The following is a 22,218-nucleotide window of genomic DNA, read 5'->3' on the forward strand; positions in this document are numbered from 1 at the left end:
TCAGAGTTGTGCTATACAAGATGCCATGGTGCCTGTTCCATGTGCAGTGGTCATGCTAAATTTGTGAGAATATGGGAAAGCTTATTTCTTACAGGAACTGAGTGTGATTTTATATATAAAAAAAAATAACTTGCATTTTATTTTCTCTGCAAATATAACTTCCTACCGTTCTTTTTGTGACTATTTAAAGAGATGAACAAACAGATCTTTAGCAGGAATAGCAGACTCACTAGCAAGATGGCAACTTAAGAGAAGAGTTACAGTAGCTTGGTTGTTTCATTAAAAAGATGGAATTTTAAAAATGCACTGCTTCCAGCTTGAAGTTTGTTTATAAAAACTGGAGATGGATGTTCAGAGTGTTTCAGGAGCAAGCTCACTAGCAGTGTTTTGACACTGTTAGACTTTTTGCTTATGAACTCTTCGTTAACGTGTGGAAGTGGGATTTTGCCTTAAGAGTTCAAATGACAGCAACAACAAATAATGCTGATTTCTTACACCAAGAATACCAGTGACTGAATCGCATCCTTTTTTAGAAAAGTTTACACTTGCAGAAACATAAAAATCTAGATGTTATTGACACCCTTCATTCCTCATATGCACATTTTAAGGTTTGGTTCAAAATGTCTGCCAAGAGAGAGCCTCTTCCAGAATATGTAAATGCTTTTATCTAATGCTTTCCTGATTACCTAAACAGGTGATTGCATTTTTTTTTTTTAATTCACCTTCCTCATTTAATGGTCAGACTATCTCCTGCTTAGCCACTGTTTCTTGATACTTAACCATGAGAACCTACTTTATTCTGATCAGTTGTCCCTCTGATCATCAGTTTTTAGTGATCCTCATTGTAAAGCACAGAAGATGCCAAGAGGTTTTTCTGTTTCTGGCACAGGAATCCATTTCAATGTATCGTGATAATCCATGTGCTTGCAAATCAGAATTTGAAGCCTGTCATATTTGAAGCCTGACAGAAATCCTTGAAACATACTGCTTACAAATCTTGTCACATGTTGTATGCATACATGGTATGTATCTTCCTATACATAAGCTTAATCAGGTAAACGGTGGATACATACAGTTAATGGATCCCATCTTCAGTAATCTATCAGCAGTTTTTACTACAAAATACCTGAAATTGTGTATTTTACTACTGTGTCAGATAAACAGGTCTTTCCAATCACTTTCTGAAAGGAAAGTATTTGTTGCTTCATCTCACTTTTCCCCTTTTTCTTTTATCTTTGGAGAAAAGATTTCTAGTTGACATCACAGAGTGAAGTATTTCAGCAAGGCATACAGCAATAAAAAAATTGAAGAATAATGTTAAGATATGAAAGTAAAATATTCAGTACATGGAAGAGAAACACATTAGAATAGATGTATTTGATCTGGAATTCCTGTTAGTGAATAGGCTGGTAAGCAAGGGTAGTAAGCAAACTGCAGTGTGACTGTGAAATGCTTGTATTTGAATCTTAAATGTTAGTGCCATAGCTGTGTCTGTGTGCGTTCTGTCACAGACCGGAATACTAGCTTTATTTCCAGAGCAGTCACTGGAAATCTGATTTCCAGGTGTGGTGAGGCATCTGATACTTTGACAAAGAGATTGGGACAAATATAATAGAGTGGGTTGTAGTTGCTTGATAACTAAAAGCAGGGTAGTAATATTTCCACAGTAACTGCACATAAGGAGCTTAGAGATACTTCCCTGATACACAGAGAGCATCTCAGGCGTTGTGTCTGAAAATTTATTGTCAATAATAGAAAACTTTTAGCATGAAGGGATAAAAGATACAGTGAAATGTCAGAAATATTTGATATTCACTCAAGTGTTTTGAAGTAATTCACATATGAAATCACTGAACTGTCAACAGTAAGGTGCAACCTGTGCCATTCCCTGGTTTTCAGCAACTGGAGGATTGAGGCGTAACCCCTCTGGCTTTGAGAAAGAGTGGATTACAGTGGAAAGAGGAAAAATCATTTCCCGGAGTGATCATGAGATAGGGATGCTTATAACTGTAGTTAACCAAACATTTCCACAGTCTTCACTGGCTTGTCAGCCAGTCATTTCTTGTTTGTTCATGGATTGCAAAGTTTCTCTGTGGTAGGTTCCCTCCTCGCAGCAATTCATCATGTAGAGCTTCTTAGTCAAAGCTGCTTCCCTATATAGTCTACACTGTGTCCACTGTATTGCTTTAGAGTTGGACCTCTGTCTCCTGGGCTTCTTACCCAGCATGTTTTCACTTTCTTCCTTAGATATCTTCCTTTACCCTTACGTTTAACACATAGCAAATAATGACACACTGTCAATCTACAGAATTCAAACTGACTGTAATCTTTTTTTTAATTTGACTCTTCCACCAAACAGACGTCTGCACTGCTCATCAAATTTGTGTATGTAATTTTCCTGCAAGATCCTCTGCTTACTGAAGTCCTCCTGGTTATAGCAACCACTGGTGCTTGTCAGACAATGATCATGATCTGTGCTACATGTTTAAAATACCCTCAGCGTGAGTGTTACGGAAGGTGGCGGGTGTGAGATGCCACTTTTCAAGAAAACGTTGTAGGAAAAACTGCTGATCTCCCTCATCAAAGATTCTTGAAAATTTGGGAAAGTTCTTCAATTGCTATGTGAGTTAAAGGTAGAAAATAAAGAAAAAAATAAACAATAGAATAAATGTTTTGTTTTTGTGTTTGTTTGTTTTTTTACTGTAGCCAGTAGTAACCTAGTGAGATTTTTGCTATGACTTGATTTTTTTTTCAACGTATTCGCAAGTTATTTGGAGAAGAAAAATAGAAAGATGTAAAAGTTTGACTAATGATTTTTGGTGAAGCAAAAACGAGCACTGAGTGTGAAGAGCTGCAGAAGGATTTTGTGGTATCGAGTACCTGAGGAAATAGGTGCCAGATAAAACTCAGTGCGTTTGGATGCCAAAAATCGATCAGGGGTTAGCACCACCAGCGATGCAGACTCAGGAAGTCTGCAAGTTAAGGACAGCTGGGAAGAGGAATGCAGGAGTGGAATGAACAATGTATTTTTTGTTCATGTATCTGCTCTGGGTTCCTGCCAAGGTAGGATGTTGGCACAGGTTGGCATTTGGTCTGACTCAGCGTGAGGAGGGTGCCTGCTTTCGCTTCCACTCTTTTTTTCCCAGCAGGGTCGCGATCTCTTAAGGCTGGTTGGAACAGAGCCCCAGGAGGAGGAGGAGGAGGAATCTTCCTCCGTTCTAGAGCCCCTGAGCATTATGAAGGAGAGGGCCTTCAGAGCCTGGGTGTGGGAAGGGATAGTGGGAGGGGAAGAGGGAAGGGAAGGTGACAACAACAACATGCCGGGGAGCCCGTAACTGAAGAAGAGATCCTAAGAGACCGCAGCAGAGAGTAGGAAATGGAGCAGTCTACCTGGCTGGTGATGGAAAGAGCCCTTTCTCTGAGCAGGTAGCAATCTACAGCATGTGCTGCAATTCACATCTGCCCTGCAAGGGGTGCAGTAGGCAGGGGAGAGCTTGTACAGAGCCTCAGGAAATGCAGCAGAAGTGTCTTTTCAAGTCATTTAAATTGTTAATATTTTTTATTAAAAGGTTTGCTAATTATCCTGGTTTATAGCTTAGCTTTTTGTTCTGTTTAAAACCTTTTCAGTTGTCTTTAGGAACTCAATAGAAGGTCTTAATGAGAAGGTCTAAGCAGATCCACTGCGTAGCTCTGTAGCACAATCCCTCAGTGTGTTAGTTCATGGAAAAAATACTTTTGCAAATAATTTCAGGAACGTTTTTTTGTTTGTTTGTTTGTTTTTTACTTTTTTTTGGTGAAAATTTATACTCTAACATGTTAATTGGGACAAAAATGCTTGAAAAGTTAACTTTGAAAATTCTATATAAGGTGTCTCTGAGATAACATGATAGAAAGTTGTGGGGTTTTGTTTGTGGGCCATGTGCTTTTTTGTGGTTGTTGTTTTTAGGAAACCTGACTTATTAGATTGTTTTAGAAGGATAATTGATGAAGCAGTTGCAAAGTATTGTGATCATACTGTGAGGTCAGTGTTTCAGTGAGACTGTTGAAATGTTGCCATTTCTTACTGTATCCCTCGCTTCCAGTGTTTTATTTTTCTTCCCATCATCCTGGTTCTGGCTGTATATGTTTGTCCGACAACTTTTTAGAGAAGGATCCTGTTTACATTGATACAGATGGGAGTAAAAGAAACTTTTTTGCTTGCCACTTAAAGCAGTTAAACATAAATTCTCCTTCCTTAATCAGCTTGTGTGTCACCAGCTAATGAGAACCTTCTAGCATGCTCGACATTTGCTCATTGCCATGCAAGTAGTGTACCTCAAGAAGTGGTGCCGACATTAAATCTGTCTTTGTCCTGGCATTGTTTCCATGCATTTTCCAGCCAACTTTAATAAATCAGCCTCATTGTGTCTGACTGATTCTTCAACATTTTGGTAAATGTGGCCAAAGTTAAAGGTGGTTTTTTTTTTGGTACTTTTTACAAAAAGTTAAGCTCTTAGGAGTTATTTGTATGGTTCTGTGTCCTCTGTTGACTTAACAGAGGTTGTTTTTCTTCTCCTAACTTCCATTTTTAAAAGTCTGGTTTGATAGATGTTCCATCTAGCACACAGTAGAAGCTTTGTTTTGATTTCTTTGATAGTTCACTGAATTTTGTTGTAGCCCAGCTTTAGGCAAGTTTTAAGCAGAAACATAAATTACAGCAGACAATAAAGGGAAATGTAGAAGGAACTAAAAGTGTTTTGAAGAACAGCTCAAGCTGCATTAGTGAACAAGAGGAGTTTGAGTAAGCTTCTTTCTTTTGAAAAGGAATTTTTGGGAGGGAATTAATGAGTCAGAAGTATAAAGACATTTCTGTGAAATTCATCTTTGTATCCATTTCCAGTGGTGGGGATGGTACAAATTATCTGACTCCCAGGTCTGTTCTTCACTTGCAACACAAATGAGCTTTGAGACTGAAACAAACTATGAAAGCATGATCATTTACACAAGAGAGGTTTTTGACTTTTTTCTCTCTTTAAACCGAAAAAGAAAATACCACCAGAAAAAATAAGTTAGAAGGCATCTTATTTGGGTTTGCACACTTAACCATTAAGGAAACATGAGTTTTAAGACAGATGATGACACCTGTATTTTGCAGCTGGTCTGTCTGCACACACTGTGGTTGTAGAATCATAACATAGTTTGGGCTGGAAGTCACCTTCAGGGTGCCAATAATTCCAACCCCCCTACCATGGGTGGATGATACAATTTTACGTATTGTACCCCAAAAAAATCTTCTGAAGTTAGCATACTCAATGATTACAATAAGGATGAAAATACACCATTCTATAATGTGTTATTTTATAATTTACATCTGCAATTGAAGTTTCTAAGTGCAGATTTTCATGCATGTAATGATGTGTAGAGTCAGGAATTTCTCTTGAAAGTTATATTTTGACAGAAGAAATTCCGCTTACTATGTTAAAAACACAAGAACTGCATCCTCTTCTGTCAACTGGATTTCTTAGCCTGACAGCTCTTTCATAAGCTGTGGTCTCTCTGTGACTGGGTAGCCTACATCACGGAAATTTTTTGACTTCAGTCACAGCCAGAAACACCGTGTCCATAAAGTTGAGCAGAAAGTAGGAGGGAATTCAGTGCAAATTCAGAGATGCAGATCTCACGTGGCACCGTGTCATCCTAGACAGAGCTCAAAACTCAATTATATTCAGTACAGCCAACCAAATATTTTGGTTCAGTGAAAATAAATGTTTGCTTTCAGTATGACTGGATTATGTTTTATATTCTAGAATAATACAGCGTTTTAAAACTCATCTGCAAGTTAGCTGTCTTTGTAGCTGTAAATGCGTGTATTTAACTTCATATCTATTTAGTAAGGGGAAGGTTGGGAAATACAATAGTAGCATGGGATCTGACACCTTAAGTCAGGTCCTCTCCCAAATATTTGGCCCAGTGGGTGTTTGCTCAGAGTGTGTGCATATGCCACTGATCTCAGTGAAAACCTTCTTTAGCTTCATACTTCACCCCATTCTGCACAGCAAGCATCGTAAAAACGGACAGAACGTGATGGCACCTTGCATTGCTCTCTGAGTGGTGAAACTAGCTTTCCACTTCTTTCCCTGAAGCCTTAATATTTGCTTTGTTTAACTGCCTGTATGATCGGTGCTACTGTACATGATAATAGTTCACCGGTCTAGTCTGAAAGTGAAATGAGCTGTGTACAGCCTTGAATATAAAGGCTGTCCATCTGGAGAATTATTTCTTAGGTGCAGGTCAGCAGAGCGCTACCAACTATGTTTTCACTTCCTAATAGCCTTGCATTGACACTGACAATGCCTCTTTTGAGGATACATTTCTAAAGATTTTAATTTCATCTGATGGAGACACTATTGTAACTGGTAGTGCTTCGTTTGATGAACAAGAAGGGAGCAAAGCCAGGGATTCAGCAGTAACATTCCTACCCTGAGCAACTATTTGTGGACTAGGTGCTAAATTCTAAGCTTCGGTACCACATGCTGTTTTAATTTATTCATTATTTTCTTTACAACATATGATTGGTTTCCATTTTATTTCAGTATTTTCCTTCCAAACTTGTAAGCAGTTGAACTTTTCAAATATTTAAGGGAGAATGTTGTTCATAATTAGGATAGGAAGCATGATTTATTTTTTTTCCCCTACTGTGAGCTTTCATCTTCATTCTCAAAGTACCTGCCTTACTCTAAGATGGATTTTCCACATTCTGGGTGTTTCTGTTGTACCCTATGCACCACGCACCCATGCTTTTCTTAAGAGGGAAGAGTTAATGTCCGTCGTAAAGCATGAAAAGGAGCCTGTGACAGCAGAATTATAACATGGAGGAAAAAATACTACACTGACTGTACAGTAGGTATGCCCCGGACAGTGAAATGTGTAGAGACATCCTCTAAAAAGAATGTTAACAGTAAACTTGAGGATTTCAGTTCACATGGATTGAACATTTGGTAATGTCAGTGGAAGAAAATCCCTTAAGCTGAACAGTTTTTTTTACAAATTGAATCAAATGATAATTCTGGAAAACATTTTTCTTGAGTGACTCCACATGTAATGCAGTTAGACATTTGCAAATAACTTAAGTTCAAGTGAACTAAAAATTGCACCATTTTCTAGTTGTGGGAGTTATAGTTTTTTATGAAATGCAGAGATGTGAAATAGTGAATTCTGTCAATAAAAAATGAACAGTGGCATTATATTGACATGGATTTGTATCTCTCAGTTTGCTGTTCTGATTTCACAATAATTAATATTTTTAGCACAGTGTTTGCAATTGAAAAGATTGTTCCAGAATCCAAATTGGTTGGAAAATTGAATAAAAGGTTTTTCTGTAATTCGTGTGAAAATGAGCTGGTGATATTTATAGTTACTGACATTATTTCAGACAGTGTTCTTTCTGAGCATAAAATAAAATGCTTTAGTTGATCTGACAGTGGACTTGCACTAAAATCTTAATGTGTTTCAGTGTGTGGTTACAGCAAGTGACAGCTCATGATCATGGTGGCATCGTGCAAATAATTTTCCTTTAAAAAGTGACATTGTTTGAAATTAAAATGAACAGCATCATTTCACATAAGAAACGCTTTATTCTTCCTACAAGGTTAAAAGTTGATCTGTTTCAGTGTTTGACCTCAGTCAGCAGTACTGTCACCATCGCTGTGATCACTTGGGCTTGGTTATAGGGTTGAGGAACCAGAGCAATCGCCTGATGCTTCAGCCAGTTAAGAGGGCTCCCACCAAGCTAGATTAAGCAGCATTGTAATTTGCCAGAATGCACAGGAGTGAAGGACCTTTCTGTAATGCTCACTTGACCCCTTGAGTGTCACAGCTGCCCTGTGTGATAGTATTAAGGCACTGTCGAGTTGATACAGCTGTGAAGGGTCATGCTAGACCTTGAGCTTCAGGTTCTGCTCTCTATAAACGAATAGCAAACAGCACTCTGATTTTTTCCCCAGCTGTTTTGGCACCTAATGCTTTTGTTGAATTTGAGTGATGGATGTGCTTTTAGTATGTTATCTCTTTTTCTGCCCTTTTAAACCAATAATTGAAACAATGTGCAGCACTGGATTGAACTGTAAAAATCACTTTAAAATTAGAGTTCAGCTGTATTGTAAGCTTTCAGCATATTGCATGTAAAAACATAAGCACAGTTGCTGACAGAAATATTCTAATTTAAAAACAATGCAAAATATTTTGGAGTCATTCACGATGTACTATTCCATCCTGTATGGTACTAAGACAGATGTTCAATTACTGTCTGAAATTATAAACACTGCCTGTATTTGTGCAATTAGGCCTGGTTTTGTACTCAAGTGTTAGAAATATAGTGCTAATCAAGGTAAACATAACTTAAAATATAAACTGAAAGATGACTCAGGTTTTGTCTACAAACACTGAAAGATACACACAGTGAAGTCTAGTGTTTAGATGACAGGAACGTCTTCATTCAGGACCACGTATAGTTACTGGCTGAAAAGAAGGAACTGGTATGAACAGTGTCTTAATAAAAAGTCATCGACAGAATAGCTTTTGGTAGAAATCTTTTTTAGTGCAGGCTCTTCCTTGCTTTTAAAAGATCCAATACATTTTAAAACGTCTTGTTTGCTTACTATCAAACTGAAACTCATCTGTGACTGGAATACTGCTGCCAGTGTTTTCATGTATTTAATTTTTGTTACGATTTTCATACATTTGGGCATTCTCTGAAAACAAAAACCCTTTAGAAAAATGCATAAAGTAGTAAACGCTTACTCTATTAACAGCAAGGGGAAATAGCAAGTATAGTTTACAGAAGACTAAGCCTATCTGATATGACCAGGCTCCTGTAAATGTTCTGTCTTCTGCCAAAGAAGTATATACATAAACCAGAATGTGTTAGTGCAGCTACCATCTTTTTAGATATTTTCAGATACAGATATTTAATACACTTCCAATCCTCCAAAATTAAATACACTTTTAAACCTTAACTCACTGGGATTTTAAACTTGGTATTATTAGCATTTAGTCTCTGTGGTTCCTTTTTTATTAGGAGTTTGAGTAAATTTACAACCCTTAAGCAATTTTATTTACAAGTGTACTACTTAGTTGGGTGCATTTACTGTTAAGGTACTCCTCGGTAGTTTTCCAGTTACTTGCTGATGGGTCTGATCTTCTTTATTTAATTAGCCTTGAATTAGTTGTAAGCTTGGGACTATGTTGACAGAACACACACATAAAGAGATTGTTTGTTTCCTTCTCAGTCCAGAAAGGCTATGAAGGCAGAAACCTTTTTAAATGATGGTGAGTCATAGGGACATTGCCGTTTATTTCCAAAAGCATTCATGTACTTCTCCTGTCTGCCTAGGTTATATTTGAGAGACCATTGTAACAATTCAGTTTTAATTTCGTTAAAAGAAGAGGGGAAAAAAATCTTCTGGAGCCTTTTTTGTAGATATACCTAGATTTGTGTAACTATTTTATTAGGAAGTCACAATCAAGTAAAAAATTTGCTTAGAATAATGGCATAAACTCATCGTGGTGTATGTTTGCATAACTAAATAGAAATATTAATCTAGGTAAAGTGGTCCAAGTTTAATAGAGAGAGACAATGTTGTACTATCTAACAGGTATGATATCAGAAGATATGCAAGATTATTGCTCATAGAAAAGCACTATTTCAAAACACTGTATTAATCTTTAAAAAAAAAAATAGAACTGCTGGTGAAAGGAATGTATGGAATCCTGGAGTTATAGTAAGTATAAATAAAAATTTGCATTACCACAGTTAAATTGCCATGTGTCCTGCAAATCAGTTATTGTGGACAACTTCTCCCTTTCTTTACTCAAATAAAAGCTCAAATTCCCCAATGTGTCATTTTAGCACACTCCTTCATTTTTCACTGGTACTGGGGGTCTGCATCTCCCTCCATAACATTTCTGTCGTGTCAGCTTAGATTGTAAAGTGTGCTGTGAGTGAGCTTGAAATAGACACAGTAGTCTTGTAATGGCACCGTTACCTTAGCAATGGTGGTAAAGAAAACAGATGATGAAATGCTTTACCTACTAAATAGAAAAAATGCATGGGCTGTTGAGGGAAGAAAAATGGGGGGGGAGGGAGTAAAACTTAAAGGTGCAACCTAAACTAATGAGTTGCAGCAGAGAACATTGAGAAGGGTGATTCAGTATGCTGATTTTAACTCTTGCCAATGCTGGATGTTCAAGGAGAGAGAGCGGTCCTTGGCTACTCAGACACCATGCTGGCATGGTGTCATAGGAGAAGGTGATAATATTTCCACTTAGCTGTTCGCTCTGGTTCTTGAAGCAAGAAGACTCATAGGACTCATAGTGTAGGAAAGTATCCTGAACATACCATCTCTGAAATGGCAGGACTATAGTACCAGCATGCAGAGAGGTGAGAAAAAGGCTTCTAAGAGAGTGGGAGGAAAGGTTGGAGGTTTGTGGTGTTGTTTTTTTTTTTGTGTTTGTTTACTTGTTTTCCTGCACCAAGGTGCTGCTCTCAGAGGGAGAGGGTTCATTAGTTATTTCTAAATTTATCTGAGTTGACAGCTCTTTCAGAAGCCTGAAAAACTCCCAAGACCACTCCACATACCCACATTGCCCTTTCAGGCTTTTAAGCTAAGACTGCTGTCTGCAAATGTTATCTGCCTTTGTGTCAGATAATGTAGGAGTCCTTCTTTGAAAAACACCAGACTACTCGTTTGTCTGACTGTGCTGACAGGGCAGATGTTATGTATAGAAATGGCTGTGCCATGTGGCTAATGAGGACGCCCTTGAACGCACTGAAAAGCACAAGCACAGTGGAGATTTCTTTCCAAGAGTAGTGATTTTATCCCACCAAACATGATCCTGAAGGCTATGCCTGCATTAACAGGGAGCACAGTAAGAGCAGATTTGTAGATAAATTTCATTGAGGACCCAGTGTGCATAGTATATATATGTTATATGTCCCCCAATAAAAAAAAAATATAATGGCATTTTGGTTTTGGACTAGTTACAGCCTGATCCCATGGGCTGAATGCCTGTTAGCAGTCTTGAGGGTAACTGCTGGCTTAGTTTGGTCTGAAAGAAATTCAGTTTACACTTTTGAGATCATTCTGCTTTGTGAAAGTGCAGCCGGGGGGGCAGCTGGGAGTCAGGCTTCACACAAGTGCACCGGTGTGGGCACACGTCTTGACTTGGCAAGTCAGGCAGTATGTAAAGTGGGAAATCTGGCCTCAATTTCCAAATTCTCAGCATTATTTTCAAAAAACAGAGTAGACCTAGTTCATACATCTAGAGTCAAGCAGAATTACTCTGCTTACAGTACTGGCATGTAGTTAAATAATGGTTGATTGCAGAATGAGTGTGCTGCTACCATTTGTTCTCGGTGCAGTGCTTGGAGATTATATTCCCAGGACCACACACAGTAAAATGACTAAAATACTCAAAATCCTTTTTTTTGTGTGTGTGTGTGTGAGGAAGAACAGTTTGAGTACAGAAAACCTCGGTATATCCGTTTAAAATAAATAATATCTTGTCATCTTGTAGATGCCTTTTGTTTCTTTTGAACAGAGTAAAATAGATTCAAAAGGAACTTTCTGTAGAAGCTGCAGGAATCATTAATGTAGATGACAAGGCATGCTGAATTCAGAAAAGAGCAAAACAGGGATACAAAGATTTTTAAAGTCATCTAAAATTCATTAGTTTTTGGGTTTGAATAGGAATACAATTCTAGGTGTAGAGTCTTTGTATGAAAAGTGTGGAGTACCTTTCATTATTCAGAGTTTTTGTTTCCTGACCTTCTTAAAATATTTTCTATGCCATAATATGAAAAACCATATTTTAAATTCTTGTAAGGGCTTTTTGATTTATTCCCAGTGTTTTCAATTTTTGCTATTGATGTATCCATCATTAGAATATCGAAAAGGCATTCAGTAACTTGCATTTAATTTGCTACCTGAATTTAGGCCACTGAGCATTAGGGACCTGGGGGCTTACAAGACTCTTTCTTTAGTACAGTAATCATTTATTACGAAGCTTTTTGTGCATTAGAATTATGTTGCTTCTGCAGTATAGTTCATTTGGTTTCAACAGTGTGCAGGTATGTTACTGGCTTTGAAGCTTCAGCTGCATGAAGGAATCCTACAGAGCCAAATAAGATGATGCCATGAAGGAATCCTGTCTTTTTCTCATGGATGTGGTGGTGACAGAGTTGGTGGTAATAGTAACAGTATCAGTAAGAATGATTATGCCTCTCCTTGCTGGTTTACAGTGCTGCTAACTTCTACTGATACCTTTAAGGTTTAATGTGATATTCAAAATACTGTAGTAACTTATAGTCATATACCCAAATTTCATTTTTACAAGACTAATTTTAGGTACACAGATGAAGAAATTTGACAGATTTCTGTGTTCCCACTTCTCCATCTGTAAATTAGAGATAAAACGTATATTTGCTTTGGGAAGGACTTCTAAATAAGATAATAGCTTGCATTACCAGAGGGTCTGTTATTCAGGATATACTTTACATTGTGACAGTGTTTGGGGAAATGCTATAGCATTTATTTGACAGAAATAAAAGTTACAACGCTTGATCACAGGTCACATGAAATAAAGTTTACATCAGTGTCTCAGTAGGTGTTATATAAGTGTGAACTTGAGGACAGTTGATGTGTATTTACCTTGCGGTTTATTACTGTAAGGGTTTCTTAATGAAGTTTAATTTCTTACAGGAGGTGCTGAAACAGCTACAAGGAAGTATTGAAGATGAGGCAATGGCGTCTTCTGGACAAATTGACTTACTAGAACGACTTAAAGGTAAATCTACAATTATGTTTTAAATAGGGTGATTTGCTTCTTAATTGCTTTTTTGGGGGGGTAAAATTTTCAAACTCAAATACACCTTCTTTTCACTGCTGACAGTGCTGGTTAGGCATACTCTCAATGCATAGTTGTTTTGGCTAAGCATTTTAAAGACATATTTTCAAAAAGGAGCATGTTTCTAAGTTGCTTTTGTGCTTTTTCTACTGTTACCGTAGGACTTCATATGAATTGCATTTGATGCAACTTCTACTTCATTCATTATTTCAGAGAAAGTAGATGTAATTTTTAAAATTAATGATGGATTAGTTCCACGATTTCTCCAAATTTGCTTGTGTGCCCTACCCTCTCTGCACCGCATCACTGGAATTGTATCTGCCATGCTGAAAACTGATACCTCCTTCCCTAGATCATGGAGTTGAACGTGCACCATCCCATATAATTCTTGCAGAGCAAGTACAAATCAGTAACTTTCAATATATATCCATTATCTTTACTACTGAACCAGAAATACTGTAGAGGGTGTCTACATTTAAGGGCCTGGTGGTGATCAGACTTGTCATCGTCTACATGACAGTGAAGCATATACAAGATAGCCGAGGAAGAGGCTCTAAGTGTGCCACGAGCAATTCCAACGGCATTTATGCAAAACTTGGCCCATTTCTTAAGTCTTCTGGGAAGGAGGCAGGGAAACTAGTGTGGGGACATTGTTGTGATGAGCAGGACTGCAGTAGTTTTGCCATCTGCTCAGAGGACAAGTATCTCTAAGTGTACCATCAGGATTGGGTTTGTTCACATTATGTTCTTTTGTGAATGCCAATGCAGAATGTTTAAACTATTTCCATCAAAAAACACAGAATTGTTCATGAAGTACAAAATCAAGATAGAAAAGATCTCCTTAATGCACTGATGAACTTCAGCTCTGAAACTATTTGCTCTTTATTATCCAGAATTGAACTTGGAAAGTACCAACTTCCCTGGAGTCAAGTTAAGGCCAAAAGTGTCTGTGCGTTCATATGGGAGCCGGGAAGGGTCTGTGTCAAGCCGTTCAGGAGAGTGCAGTCCTGTTCCCATGGGATCGTTTCCAAGAAGAGGATTTATGAATGGAAGCAGGGAAAGCACTGGTTATTTAGAAGAGCTGGAAAAAGAGAGGTAAATTCCATTTATTTATTCAGTTTACATTGATTTCTTCTAATTTTACTTTGAAAGTTTACTGGCTCACTAAATATTTAGCTGTAATGAAAATTATTTTTGCTGTTAAAGTATATTTACCTTAACAGATAAAGATACCAGGACTCTGCATTGTATTTAGATACACACAACAAAAAATATCTTAGAACACATAGTACAATTTCTGTTGCTTCTTCATATTTGCATTTTATTGTTACTGTTTGTTGGTTGGAGGTTGTGTTTTGATCAGCAGATTATCAGCACTTTAAATATTTTGAGATAGAGAGAGAGCACGGCATCCCAAACACCTCTGTATCTTCTCACCACTACTGATGAGTGTTGAAATTGTAACAAGGTGATGGTGCAATTTTCTGTTGTTTTTTTTGCAGATGGTTATAGCTACCAGCTGCTGAGCTGATTGATCAGTTTGTTACTATTAGTAGACATTTGCCTACTGATTCTTATAACTTAAAAATTATTAGCTAAACAAAAATACTTAATCAGTCTTCAGGACGTAATTCCTGTGTGATGTTTTGCATGTTAGCAAAACCATGGAGTTACTTTTCTTGAAAGGCCATGCTGACCACTTAATTTGAAGAAGGTCCTGAGCATAATGCAGAGTTGTAGTATGTGCTTATAAGAAGGTTTCTTCCAATGACCAAATCTTTAGAAACTTAATGGATAGGATATCAGGCTGTGGGACTGCAAAACAAAATAAATAGCAACTCTATTTCTATGGCTAGTAGTATGAACAAGCCAAAGAATACCATTTGGAACTGTTATATAAAAAATATAAAAGTTTGGTGGGTAATAAGTGGTCTGTGGGGCAGCACCCTGGCAACTCATGCTCTTAGTGGCCTTTCCTGGTGTTGAGTAAAACTTCTGCAATCAAGAGCTGAAAGTACACTTTTCCTATAAGGTACTATTTTCAAGGCCCTCTCTGTTGGTCCTATCAGTACAATGAAAGTAACTTCCCATGGATCCGTACTGAACCTCCTCTAGCGTCCGTCTTTTGTCACTTTTTTTCCAGTTACTCAGGATCACTGATCATGGAATCATTAAGGTCGGAAAAAGTCTCCAAGATCATCTGGTCCAACCATCCCCCTACTACCAGTATCACCCACTAAACCCAAGCATGACATCCAGCCTTCCCTTGAACGTGCCCAGGGACAGTGACTCCACCACATCCCTGGGCAAACAGTTCCAGTGCCTGACTGCTCTTTCTGAGAAGAAATTTCTCCTCATTTCCGACCTGAACCTCCTTCCCTCTCAAAAATACAAATTCTTGAAGAGCTGGATAGGAATACTTAGGATTTCAGGAATCTCTTCCCAGTCTTAAATAATCTAATGTGTCTGCCACTTGAGCTCATGGCTGTTCATTCCCTCTTCCATTTTTCTGTTGAAATGGTCTTCCATTCTAGTGCAAAGAGTATTGGTAAAAAAGCCCTCCACGTGTACTATTTGACAGGGACAAGGCACTTCACTGTTATCCAGAGTAAGAACCTAGCAGTAGTCTTCGATGTCCATCCTAACAAAATACTGTACCTGCTTTTATTCTTACCAATGTTGTTTTTTACCATGTGTTAATGAAATCATTAAGTGCAGCTGAGGGTTTCCATTTTAATTCAAGTGAACTTCAGGTCACTCAGAACAAGGACTATTAATTCAGAGTAACTGGATTTCTTCAGTTTGGTTAGTGCATCTGGTTTATGATCTGTGGTCCTTTCCCACTGTCGTGAATTCTGAGGTGATAATTCTTTGGACATTTTGCTCATCGATAAGGAGAGCTGAGGCAGTGAACTGATTTTTTTTTTTTTTAATGCTGAAAAAATTGAGAGAGTTATTTTAATTTCACATGAGTTCAGGCAGTGTTACCCTCATAGCTGAGGGGATGAAGATTAGTGCTGCTGAGAAGATGATCTGTGGCATGGCCAGATAACATCTGGCTCCATTATTAATGGAATGATGGATAATCAAAACTGTCCTATTCTTTTGGCTGTTTCAAGGGACATGTAGGAATGCTTCGGGCATTGGCATGAGCCAGAAGAATCAGAACATGGGGTAAAGGATACAAGGCTATCCATCTGGAATCAATACAAATTCTAAAATGAAATTAACTAGTTTTTCTATGCTTTGTGTCAGAATTTATTTGGTATACTTACTAAGTTTCTATGTTTCTAAACATATATTTCAACATACGTTATTTGCTAGTAAAACTTTTTTTTTGCATTTAAAAAGGCTTTTGAAGAACTCAAAGAACTTGAAAAACCTTAAAATATTAAGAAAATTTAAAAAGAAAACTAGGATTTTTTGGAAACCTGCAACACAACATTTCCACTCAGCATTTTTATACACTGAAACAATACATACTGCTTGCTGTGTTTGGGCAAGGACCAACTTAAGTATTAACTGAGTGTGAACTTGGCAAAATGTTTATTTAAAAAAAAAAAAAATCACTAGATGTTTAGAAATATAAACAGTAAGAAACAATAAAAATTGCTAAAAACGTTTGTATTGAAAATTTTATATAGCTTGGCCAAAAATGATCATCTGAGAGGGAAAAAATTAACCAGTTGGTAAGATGAAGTTGTTTCTGTGTTTCTCATTTGCTGAGTTGTCCTCTAGTTTTAAAATCTAAAAGAAAAAAGAAGTAGGTAGTATTTGTTTTATAGTTTACCGGTTCAGAATACACTACTTAATAAATATGTCCTGCGTGGGCTCTCACTGTTTTCGGGTGTATTTGGTAAGAAACTGTCTCAACAAAACTTTCCAGAGTATACTGCAGGTTACCTTTTATAAACTGCAGGTTACTTTTTTATTTGGTTTGCATTTTACGGCTTAAATATTCTCACTCTTGTGGGTTCTGTGACTTACCACTAGAGCAGGTGGCCCCGTGTTGAATTTTGTATGACTTACCTATGTCTTCACAACATCTTCAGGTTTGTGTTTGGTTTTCAAGATTTTGTTGGTTTATTGCCTGCCAGTGGAAATGGAAGTATTATTTATAGTTCTGTAATACAAGTAGAATAGCATTTTTTTTTACCCTTCTCTCTTTTAAACTTTTAATAGTGGCATGATTATCCAGAAAAGATTTCCTAAAGAGGGAACCGCTTTTCTGCAATCCTGTATTCATTCAGTTTCGTTTATTGCTCAGAACTTCAGAAAAAAACACATTACAGAAGTTATTCTAAATACTTCCTCATTAGAAAAGCTCTTCACATTGGAAACTTTTTGTTAACTCATTAAAAACATTGTTATGTTCCAAAATCTTACATTTGCCTTCGTTGCCTTCTAACTGAAGTTGACGGTGTATGACAGAGGACAGAATATTCTCTGTTACTGCGAAAGTGCTGATAAACAATTTTTGGGTATACAAAGATGGAATAACCATGCTGGGATTTTCAGTCAATTTTTTTTTTTCCACGATCAGTAACAATTCTTCCACCTTAAACAGTCTTCTCAACTAGGAAGTTCCAAAAGGCTGCAAAAGCAGCTTTATTCTGGTTGGTGAATTTAGTATCTGATGGTAATGTAAGTGTGGGGAGCAGTTTATCATATGCATCTACAAAGACTTGCTGCTTATTTTCAGAGAAACTGAAGACCAACCTGCTATGATTGTACCAACTCCTTCAGGCTTTGAAATGACAGACCTTAAAAATACTGTTAAAATCTAAATTCTCCTGGAGCAGTAATACCAAAGTGGTAAGCCCAAACAGAGCATTGCACAGAGGCAAAAATGACACTATTAAATTAAGGGGGACACCCCCAGGATATGCATTATGTTGTTTATGGAGCACTGATGGTTCCTAAGTTCTTTTCTTGCTTCTAGCATCTGTTAAGCATGTCAAAACAGATTGAATGACACGGTGTCTCACTCACGAGCTGAATACCCTACATTTTGCAAGAGAAACCTAATTGCATGTTCACTTAGCTGAAAGTAATCCCTCCTGTTTCTACTACCAATTCCTTGACACCCAGAGGGAGAATTAGTCAGTCCTTTCATATTTGCAGTCTGTGCATGGTTTTAACCAGCAGTAGATGGGAATAATCTGATTACTACTGTTAGAAAACACATTTAGAAATAAAAATACCTTTTATAAGAATTGCATTAATTATACTTTTTGCAAAATTGATTTAACAAATTGGAGGCAACCAGTGCTTGGACACCCAACAGTGTATTTTCACCAGGGTGGAAAGAAGGGAAGCCATGAAGGATGCGGACATGTGCAGAGATCAGGCAGGCAGGGTTATCCTCTATGTGTTAGATAGAGGATAGGAGGGGAGGGCAACAGAATGACTTTGTCACAGGCTTTCCTAGAACACAGTCTGTCTATTCATGTTTCATTCTGTCTGTCTAAAGGACTTCTGGAATTCCAGCCCAGGTACATCCTTGCTTTGGGTATGGAGTATTAAAGTATCAGAAATAGTTTGAAAAGTTTTTAATGAAGGAACATCAGGTCCTTCAAAATCTGTGGTTTTAATTTCTTCTCCATGAAATTCTTTCATGTGGAACTTCATCCCAGGTTGTAACTGGGATGCATTCACGAAGTAGTCAGGGGAAAACTTTATTGCTATTATATGCTCTTATTGTTCCTTAAAAACTTGGAGTAATTATCCATAATGGTTTCTTGTATTTTACACACAAAAGTTCATATGGCTGTTGCTTGGAAAAAACGCAGCCTGAGATTAGAGAAAGACAGATGCAGAAGTTAAGGGATAGGAAGTAATACTGGGCAATGCTCTTTGCAGCTTTCTGTCCTCTGGCTTAGTGTTTGAGTTCAGTCTTCAGCCTTATCAGTCCAGCTTTTTTTTTTATGTACTATGCATGTTTAATTTTTTTTAAATACAGTATTTCTATGTTTATATCAGCTTATCTGTAATCTGACATTTTTAGCATTTATTTAAATGTTAATCAGCAACATTAAAATGCTGGAAGGAAGAACACTTGCAGAAAGCATTTATAAGAAGCTAATACACTTTTATAAAAAAAAAAAAAAAAAAAAGTAACTTGTCTATATCCTTGTACTGTCCAGATTTTACCTGAAAATTTTGAAAAATGTGATGAAAATAAATAGTATGTAACTATACTGATAAATTTTGCAACATAAATGTAGTTTATGAAGGATTCATAAAATAGTAGTTACAATGTTTAAAAGATTTTTTTGGTAGTATGCATGGTCAAATTCATGAAAATAATCAGATCTACAGTATGTTCATGAGACTCATTTAAAATGTGATAAATCACTGCAGATGTATTCTGTCTATAACATTTGATGGGAAATGTTCTTTTTAAGCATTCTTAGTAATCACACAAGTAGCTTGATTTTTGTATGCTTTGTCTTGTTTTTGTATGGGTGACAGGTTAATGATGAGACACAAGAAAAGATAACTAAATTTCAAAACATGATTCTGAGACATATGCACTCCTGTAATTTCCAGGTCTTTTCTTAAGTAGCAGTGGTAGTTCAGTGTGTCATACAAACTTGTCATCTAAAAGAATTGTAGATTGTTTCAGGTTGGAAAGGACCAGAAAGATCATCTAATTCCAACGCCCTGCCATGCACAGGGATGCCACCCACCAGACCAGGTTGCCCAAAGCCCCATCCAGCCTGGCCTTGAGCACCTCCAGGGATGGGGCATCCACAGCTGCTCTGGGCAGCCTGTGCCAGTGCCTCACTGCCCTCTGAGGGAAGACTTTCTTTTTAACATCTAATCTAAATTTGCCCTCTTTTAGTTTAAAACCATTCTCCCTTGTCCTACCACAACACCCCCTGACAAAGAGTCCTTCCCAAGCTTTCCTGTAGGCCCCCTTTAGGTGCTGCAAGGCGTCTGTAAGGTCTCCCTGGAGCCTTCTCTTCTCCAGGCTGAACAACCCCAATCTCTCAGCCTGTCTTCATAAAAGATGTGCACCAATCCTCTAATCATCTTCTTGTCTGTCCTCTGGATTTCTCTGGACTCACTCTAAAAGGTCCCTTCCCTTCTTGTGCTGAGGGCCCCAGAGCTGAACGCAGTGCTCTAGGTGGGGTCTCACGAGAGCAGAGCAGATGGGGAGCAACACCTCCTTTGACCTGTTGGTCACACGTTTCATGCAGCCTGGGTTATTGTTGGCTTTCTAGGCTGCAAACTCACATTGCCAGCTCATGTTCAGTTTTTCATCAACCAAGTTCTTTACTTCAGGGCTGCTCTCAATCCATTTGTCCCCCAGCCTTTACTTGTAGAATCACACAACTGTAGAATCGCTGAACAGCCTGGGGTGGAAGGTCATCTAGTTCCAACTCCCCTGCCATGGACACCTCCTGGGATGGGGTCCTGGGATTAGGGCATCCACAACTTCTTTTCTCTTTGTATTTGGGATACTTGGGATTGCCCCAGCCCAGGTGCAGGACCTTGCACTTGGCCTTGTTGAACCTCATGAGGTTTGCATGGGCCTATCTCTCAAGCCTGTCCAGGTCCCTCTGAATTACATCCTTTCCCTCCAGCATGTCAACTGTACCACACAATTCAGTATCATCAGCAAACTTGCACTCAATCCCACTGTCCCTGTCACTGACAAAGATACTAAGCAGTGCCTGTCCCAGTACTGACTCCTGAGGAACACAGCTTGTTACTGATCTCCAGCTGGACATTGAGCCATTGGTGGCAACTCTTTGAGTGCAACCATCCAGCCAATTCCTTACCCACCAAGTGATCCATTCATCATCACATCCATATTTCTCCAAGTCAGAGACAAGGATATCCTGGGGGACAGCATCAGATGCTTTGCACAAGTCCAGGTAGATTATGTCAGTTTCTCGTCTCCTATCCACCAGTGCTGTAACCCCATCAGAGGCAGCCACCAAATCTGTCAGGCGCAAGCCACCCTTAGTGAAGCCATGTTGGCTATCACCAGTCACCTCCTTATTTTCTGTGTGTCTTAGCACAGTTTCTAGAAGGATCTGCTCCATGATCTTGCCAGGCACAGAGGTGAGTGTGATTGGCCTGTAATTTCCTGGGTCTTCCTTTTTTTTCTTTTTTTTTTTAAATGTGGGTTATGTTTCCCCTCCTCCCCTCTTCAGCCCTGACTTCTCAAACGTGGCGGACAGTGGCCTAGCAGCTTCACCTGCAAGTTCCTTCAGGACCTGCAGATGCATCTCGTCAGGTCCCCTGGACTTGTGCTTCTTGTTAGTGAGAATGAGGTGCAGCACAGCATCTCTCTTTGCTGTCTCCTTTGTCACTTGGAGAAGGAAGTCATCATCAGTGCATTCCTCCTGGATTCCATCAGTGCAATGCCCACTGGATGTCCTCTGCCCCACTGTGCTGTCCCTCCAACAGATACTGGGGTGGTTCAAGTCCCCCATGAGGACCAGGGATTGTGAATGCTTCTGTCTGTCTCAAGGGGGCCTCAGAAACAGGATGAAAGTTAGCATATGACTAATAACTGTGCTTTAGTTTTCACTAAATGCCTCTCAACCATAGATTTCAGACTGATTTTATAGAAAAATTTAGGTATTTTTTCTTTTATAGATGTGGGCCTGATGCACAAGAAGTTACAGTGACTCGCTTAAGACAGCACAGTAGATAGTTTGTTCAGCTGAGGCAAGGGAACAGAACCCATGTTATCAGACGTCCTGTTAGTGCCATCTTCCCCAACTTTGTTTCTAAATAGATCTTTTATATTGGTATCAATGCTCATTTCTGCACTCGTATTTGGTAATGAGGTCTTAATAGTGAGACATTTCCTGCTTCTGTTTTCAACAGATCTCTTTTGCTTGCGGAACTGGAGAAGGAAGAGAAAGAAAAGGACTGGTATTATGCCCAGCTTCAGAACCTTACTAAAAGGATTGATAGTCTCCCCCTTACTGAAAATGTAAGTAACTTTTCCATGATTTTTCATGTATCTGGTACTACAATCTCTGTTTAGATGCTGTGTATATATACAAATTTGGTGACTTCCTTTACCATTATTTTAATTTAAAATATTTCTATTCACTGTGTAAAGCTCACTTAGTCTCAATGATATATTCTTCATATATGATTTTGTATGTTAAGATTCATACCTATCAAAATGAATGCCAGTGCTGGAAAGGAACATTGAGAAGTTGTTATGACAAATAAATTACGTGTCAGTAAGCTCCTTCTTTACCTATATCCCCTAAAGGTCTTTTTCCTTTCATTTCTGTTATTTAATGGATTCTTTCAGTTCCGAGAGCAATATGAGTCTAAGAGACAGTTTACATAAGAACT

At 38.2% G+C, this 22,218-nt stretch overlaps 1 protein-coding gene across 5 annotated transcripts in view; it reads left to right on the forward strand.

The window, feature by feature from the left end:
- Positions 1 to 22,218, forward strand: part of APC (APC regulator of WNT signaling pathway) — an 88,065-nt gene that overhangs the window by 31,209 nt on the left and 34,638 nt on the right. For all 5 annotated transcript variants that reach the window (XM_068667860.1, XM_068667863.1, XM_068667864.1 and 2 more), the window contains exons 3-5: positions 12,738 to 12,822; positions 13,776 to 13,977; positions 21,733 to 21,841. In XM_068667860.1, the coding sequence (XP_068523961.1) occupies positions 12,738 to 12,822; positions 13,776 to 13,977; positions 21,733 to 21,841 (396 nt within the window). The remainder of the gene's footprint in view (positions 1 to 12,737; positions 12,823 to 13,775; positions 13,978 to 21,732; positions 21,842 to 22,218) is intronic.

The sequence above is a fragment of the Anas acuta genome, chromosome Z (assembly GCF_963932015.1).
Source record: "Anas acuta chromosome Z, bAnaAcu1.1, whole genome shotgun sequence".
Lineage (NCBI taxonomy): Eukaryota > Metazoa > Chordata > Aves > Anseriformes > Anatidae > Anas > Anas acuta.